The 7,118-nt window shown below is 45.4% G+C and overlaps 1 protein-coding gene across 1 annotated transcript in view; it reads right to left on the minus strand.

The window, feature by feature from the left end:
* Window positions 1-4,447, minus strand: part of MOXD1 (monooxygenase DBH like 1) — a 98,385-nt gene extending 93,938 nt beyond the window's left edge. The window contains exon 1 of the mRNA XM_047734879.1: window positions 3,785-4,447. Coding sequence (XP_047590835.1) covers window positions 3,785-4,051 — 267 coding nt within the window. The 5' untranslated portion in view covers window positions 4,052-4,447. The remainder of the gene's footprint in view (window positions 1-3,784) is intronic.
* Window positions 4,448-7,118: the final 2,671 nt, after the last annotated feature.

Consider the following 7,118-nt stretch of genomic DNA (forward strand, 5'->3'; position numbering starts at 1 on the left):
AGTGTGGAATAGTGTGGAATAACTGAACACTAACTCCTTCTGAGTGGTGTTGAGAGAGAGTGTGTGTAAAAGGAAAAAAGGTGAATAAGTCAATATTGTCTCCCAATCTCAGTAGTGTCAAGAGAGAGTAGATGCATGTAGACAGGTGCTCAGAGGTGGTGGTGGGAAGGAGACTGTGACAAGTCAGTGGGGATGGGTGTGGAAGTACGTATTTTGCAAAGACGGCCACACTCATATATATATTCCATTCCCCTGTGACCTCCTTATGACATGTTCCTAAGGTGCCACCTCATGTTCCCTCTTGAATCCAGTGAGATACGACTACAACGAAGATGAATCAAAGGCTAAGTTATAAAAGGCTGCTATCTAGTTTCTACCTGGGCCTCTCAGGGTATTCACCACGGGGACCGGGCCACTGAGCTGTGGGGAAGCTGAGTGGCCATATGGAGTGGCCACACTCCCACCACAGGACCAGCTAAGATCCCCAGCCAAGAGACAACAGCAGCTGCCAGTCAGGCAAGTGATTGAGGGAGCCTTCCGATGATTCCAATCGCTCACCTTGGGTTGACATCAAGTAGCCCCTCCTTGAATTGCAGAGCTGAGAGCAAACTAAGTGTCACTGTATTAAGCAAACATGTTTTGGGGTGTTGTGTTATACAATAGATTACCAAAAAAAAATGGACAAGGCCCCCTCTGGCACTGGACATTTCTTGCCACAGAATAAGCCATGCCTGAAGAGAAATGGAACCTGCCCTCTGCCTTTCATGGCTTTTCATAATTTAGGTCGATTCATTACTAACCTTGTCTTTTTCCCTCTTGGCCCCAGACTAAGTTATCCATGGGCTCTTATCTCCACGAAAATTTTGTGTATGTATGTGCTCTACATGGTGCTTTGTACAAACTTGGATTGTGGCCAGTATTTCATAATTGGATTTTATTTACACACATCTAAATTTCCATCTTCTCTCAAAAAAACCAAAAGCAAAAACAAAAGATCTGCCAATACCTGATTTGCATTCCCACAAAACAGTAACTCAGTTACAAAAACTCTTTTCCCCTCAATCTTCTCTACTGTCTGTTGCATTGCATCAAGCCCATCACTCTTTTATACTTGCTGTCTAACTTCTATAAGCATCTGGGTTTCTGGCATCTATTTTAACCAACAATTCTTTACCAGTTGGCTGGAATTTATTCTTACACAGTTATCTAGGAGTTAATATCCTATTGAAAAGAAAGTTTAAGATAACTAGAAAAATAGAAGTCAGAATCATGACAGAAAAAAATATCTGAAGGTCAAGTTTTTAAAAATTAAATAAGAAAGGAGGATATAAAATATATAGAAAGAAAGAAAGCTGCAAGGGGAGGTGACCCAGATGTCAATGTAGGGTATTATCAGTGGCCTGATGCCATCTCCAACCATTAGCAGCTGCTGCACATGCTTGGATGCCCCAGAAGCTAATGCTTTGTCTTGCAAAGTTTGTTCTCACTGGGAGTAAAATTACATGAAATCTGAAGTCCACTAATTGAATTACATATACTGTTTAAGGACCCTGTTTACCTTTTTGGTATAGTTGCTCCTTAACATACCACTGTATGAAGACTCTCAAATTAATAGTTTCTAGAAAAAAGATTCAATTTCAAGTTTTAGAAAATCACCTAGCCTGGATGACCCAGAAGGAACTGATATATTTTTTTATTTTTAGTGTTTGGTGTCTTTCATTTTATTAAAGAGGTTTTTGATCAGTTTTCTTTCCATATAACTGATGAGCATAATTTTTAGTGTATTTTATACATCCTAGAATGAGTAGGATGAAGGAAAGGGAACAGTAAGCTTGTCAGTCCACTAAGAAAACAATTATCATACATAGATGAAAATAAGGATTTTACTTCCTTAGGAATAAAAATGGAGGGAAAAATTTTATTTCATGCTCATGAAATATATTGGGAAAGTGACCATTTCTAAGGTTTATCTCATAGTGAGAGGTATTCACTGATTATTTTGAGAAAATTCATATGGCTCAAAGTTAATTCAAAGAGCATTTAGTTAATTTTTATGCAGTCTTTATGAAGAAACACCAGCAGTGTGAAAACACTCTGTGGTTAACAAAGTCTGTTTTTGTGGTGGGCCAATTACGGCATGTTGAAACATGACTCTACTTTTGGTCTTTCATTAGATATCAAATTGGATGGATTTTCTAGAAATGCTACTCTTTTTTGGGGGGGGACAATATCAAGTTATCTTTTAAAGTATACCCTGTTTTATGATATTACTATAGAAAGATTTTCCAAGTCCTTCTCAACAAAACGTGCAAAGATAGTTAAGGGACATAATACTTTTCCCACCCTGAAACGTTATCAGAAGAGAGTTAGTTATTCAGTTAGTGAGGCCTGTTGTCCTGCGATCAAATTCTTGGTTTATAAATTTGATGTCTGAAATGTTGCTGGAGGAAATTTATACATCAATGACTTCAACAAAGCATAGTCTTCATAAAAGTTCACTTATTGGGGGTGTAGTAAGCTTACTTTGTGAGAAAAGGATTAATTTATAAAACAAACAAACAAACAACAGACAACAGGATGGTTTTGAAGTTTTTATTACAGTCATTTTCTTTATTTCTAGCCAGAGTTACTAGCTCAGTGCCAGAATTAGGGTTAAAATTTGATGGCATCTCAGTCAGAAAGTTGTGGAAATCAAACTTAGAAGTCGGAAATAAAATTACTGAGAAAGGCACTTTGGTATCCAACCAGTGCACGGATTTTAATATCATCAAAACATTAACCCAATGCCAGAACGGTAAGGAGTTTTCATTTTGAAGAAAAGACTTTTTAGCAAAGGGCAGTATTTCGGGATGAACATTTATAAGTAACAGAGTATATTCACCACGATACTATGTAACCATGGAAAAGCGCCCAAAAGTTGTCAAGATCAAATTAACAAAGATGTCCTGAAAACCTAACCACCTAATCATTCGGGTTTTCTCACCATCCTCCCCCACTCTCCCATTCATAAAGATATCTATGAACAGGCAACGTGCCTACTCCGACTCTTTCAAAGCAAATCGGCAGCTGTCAAATTAACTTGGTTAGCCATTAAAAGAAGTGAAAAGTTTCCCCACTTCATAGAGGATTTTGCCTGGGGAACTGTAAGTTTTGCAGGTCTCTGAATGGGCATCCTAACGGGCTCCCAGGATAGCAAAGTTCCTAAACGATTCTTGGGGACCTTTCATTCATCTCTCAGATGAGGAAGGGGACCTCAGCTCCATGCCTGGGGACTCCAGAATGGCTAGGATTTGGTAGATTCTGGGATCCTGGTTCTAGACAGCAAGATAGCAAAAGTGCTAAAGCTCCCAGTTCCCTCCAACCCTAATGGCCCTCTCCTTAGGTCCCCAAAGGGTCGTTCTCCTTTCCCAGGACGGATGGACCGGGATTCGTGGCAGGTGTGTATGTAGGGGATCTAGTCAGTGCGGCGCTGGGGAAAGGAAAGTGTTCCGAGACGGAAAGCTGCCCGGAGTCACCCGTGCTCAGCTTCCCCGGGAGCAAACTCGGGGCCGGGCGGCGGAGGCGGGGAGCCCAGCCGCGGGCGCCTTTGGCTCCAAGGGCGCGGGAGCCGACCTCCAAGAGGAGCGCGTGCAGGGTTCGGGCTGCAGGGCTGCGGGAGGCTTCCAGCCTCGGCCGCGGAGGGCACCGGGCGGTCCCGGGGGCGCCTGCACTCGCGCCTGCCCCGAAGGCGCGAGGAGACGGGACGCGGCTCGGTGGGGCGGGCTCCCGGAGGGGACGCGCTTACCTGCAGGTAGGGCCGCCCGTGGGCCACGCCGCCCACGACGATGTCCGCCCCGGCCATGGCCCCGGTGGGCGAGAAGCCGAAGCCCACGTAGCCGGCGGTGCGCACCTCGAGGCGGAAGGCGAGCCGGCCGCCCCGGGGGCCCCAGCTCAGCCAGTACTTGCCCTCGGAGTCGAGGAGGGTGCGGTGCGGGAGGGCCCGGCCCAAGCCCCCCGCCACCACTGCGCCGGGGAGCAGCCCCCAAAGCAGGAGCAGCGGCCAGCCGCACATCCTCAGGCGCCTCCTGCCCGCTGGCACCTGGGTCGCGCCGACTTGAGGAGCGAAGAGGCGGCTGGAGGGGCGGCGGCGGCGCGCGGGAGGCCTGGGCCCGCCCCCTCGGCCCGCCGCGCGCCCGCCTGCGGGGAGGGGCCCCACCCGCTCCCGCTCCCCTGCCAGCCGCCGGCGACCCTCGGCCCGTCGGGCTTCCCGCCCCGCCACCTGCGTCCCGGCGTCCCGGTCTCGTTCCCCGAGGTCTGGGCTCCGTGGGGAGGCAAGAGAGGGGCGTCCCCGGTGGAAGAGGCAGAAGCCGAGAAAAGGGGCTGGGGCCGAGGGGAAAGGAGTGAGCACGCTAGTCCTGCGAGAACGTGGGGCGCTTGTTGGGGCGCGGGAGGGGGCGCTGGCCCGGGAGTGAATCCCTGGGGGAAGGAGAAATTGAGGAGAGAAGACAAGTTTAGCCTAGCTGAGAAGGGGAGGAGTTGAGTGATCAAAAGGGATAAATCCTGGGTTTGGGAGGAGGGACAGTGAGAGAAAGTCCCTGTCAGGGCTCCCTAGCCCACGGAGGGACACCATCATCTCCTCCGGGTCATTTCTCCCCCCTTTCACTTTGTGGGAGTCCCGAGGCTGGCAAAGTCTCGCTCGTGATGGCAGAAAGTCAGCGCCTTGGTGCTTGCCTTCCTCCTGGGTTTGGTTTAGTTTGGTTTTGAGGGAACAAATCCTGTCAAACTCCTTCACCATTGTAGGTCAGGATTAAAGCATGCTTTGGAAGTTAGATTATAATTTGAAATCCTCTTTTCCCGCTCTGTCAAGTTCTGACCACAGTCACGTTTAGCAAAAGTGTTTTAGCAAGAAGTGTTTTTTACCACATCACTCCTGTCTTCAGAACGCTCATTATTCAATGTGGCGACTGTAAATACCTTCTCTATGTGCTCATGTATTTGTATTCTGCCATGTTTCTAAAAAGTTCTAGAGCGGCTTACAAACATACAAACAACGCAAAATAGAAAAATAATAGAGGATGTCAGTTTCAAAGATAAGAGGTTAGGAATAATACTACAAATATGTACCACTTACTCTGGATTTGGAAGCTCCGTACAAGCCACTTATACTCCCTGTTCTCTCTAAGTCTTAGTTCAGCCTGCTTTTTCTTTCTCCTATTTTCTCTTTCCATTTCTTTTCCCAGAACTTTCCCAAACTTACCAGCCTGCATCAAAACTTTTTTCTCCCAAAGATTCAGGCATATGTCACCATGTCTGGAAAGTGAACTGCAAGTGGATCCACTGACCAGGGAGTTCCAGGAGTGGCCTGAGAAGGGACCCATTCCAAGGAGAGAAGGGATAGAAGTCTATAGGTTTAGCCAATGACAAGAGGCTGGCATCAGAGAAGAGGGCTGTTGAAACTGTGGGACAAGGTAAGAAAGAGCTGAGTTTCTACAAGCCCCATGGCTGTGGCTATTGTCTCTTGCTCCAGCCTTGAAGAGAAGAGGAATGTGGAAAGAGAGGAACAAAATGGTGGACATGGAGGCCAAGAGGACTGGGTCTGGGAACCATGTGAGGCACACTCACCACATTGGACAGGATTAAAATCCTGCTCGGTTATTCCAGAGCAATCAAAGATCAAGTTCCTGCTTTGTCACCCTACTTTATTCCCAGCATGGAAGAGCCTGGACCACATAGCTCTATCTGCTTCCTGAGATTGGTTCTATGAGTCCTAAATTCATATCTAGAAACTTCCCCCCATTTAATGTTCTAGCGTCACCTTCCATCACTCTCACCTCACTCACCCCATGCCCTCTAGACACATGGAAACTACCTCTAGAGTTTTCAAAAGAGAGCCCTGCTGTTTCACATCACTGCCTTTTCAGACTGCTCGTTCTGCCACATTTGCCTTTTCTCCCTGCTGAAGTATTTTCTGATCCTTCCTTCTATACTTCTGCCAAGATGACATTGGCCCCTCCATAGTGGTGTTCATTAAATGTTCTATCCACACCTCATGATTGCAGTGCTAACACTTCAGTGTCTGTTGATATGCTTGTTTTCCTCCATTAGCCTCTCTAGATCAGGGACCACTTCTGGTTCCCAGTTGTAAATGCATTGCCTAAAGTATGGACCAGCATGCTATAAGTGCTTAATAAATATTTATAGAAAAAGTGTATAGGTGCATTTGCAGATCCTCCTGGAAGCATCTTCTTTACGAAGTTGGACAGTGGGGAGAAAGCTTGGCCCCCAGATATGTTGAAGGTTCTGCCCTGCATTAGTATTGGAGTAAAAATAGAAAAGGAGACCACACACGTATACACAAAAGAGAAAGTCTTAAATGGTTTTTATTATTTCATTAAGTAAAATCATTGAATGTGAAGCTAATGTCTTTTGTTTGTCTGTAAGTGACATTGTATCTAAAACACCCTGAGTGCTCAAGAAATAGTAAAACTAATAAAATCATCTTGACATCAGGTCAACAAACAGAACATTATCAGCATAATTCATTGGCAAGAGATCCACTCTGCTTTGGTTTGAATTATTCCCGTCAATAAAGACAAAAGAGAAAATTTATGTAAGTGTGGTTCATAAGCTGCCTGAGTTCCCTAGACTGACACCAACTGCTTACTCATTTGCACAGAGGGCTCACTTTCCCAATTTGGAGATTAATTATTGTATAACTGCTTGTCTTAAATTTGTAAGGAATGCAAGAAGAAAGCGTAGGTCCATTAGAAACTCAGGCTATATGGCAGAGAGGAGAATGAAATCAGTGGCATGGGGTTTCAATTTTATTATTTTTCAAACTACTGTTTTTGTAAAAATGATACTTGCTCCTTGTTCAAAGAAAAAAAAAAGTCAGGAAGTGCAGGGAAGTTTGAATAAGAAAGTCAACTAAAAAGATCACCTGAAATTCCACCATCCAAAAATAACCCTTGTATGTATTCTGAGAACATCATTCCAGAACTGAGTCCCATTAAAATCTTGGAGGAATTGCCTGTGGGACAAGAATTTGCAAAGAAACAGGTGAATTAATTTTGGAAGACTCCACTTGAAACAAACAGACTCTAAACATGCCAGTTACAATCCCAGTTTTTTGGGTTCTT

Source organism: Lutra lutra, chromosome 6 (genome assembly GCF_902655055.1).
Source record: "Lutra lutra chromosome 6, mLutLut1.2, whole genome shotgun sequence".
In the NCBI taxonomy this organism is placed as follows: domain Eukaryota; kingdom Metazoa; phylum Chordata; class Mammalia; order Carnivora; family Mustelidae; genus Lutra; species Lutra lutra.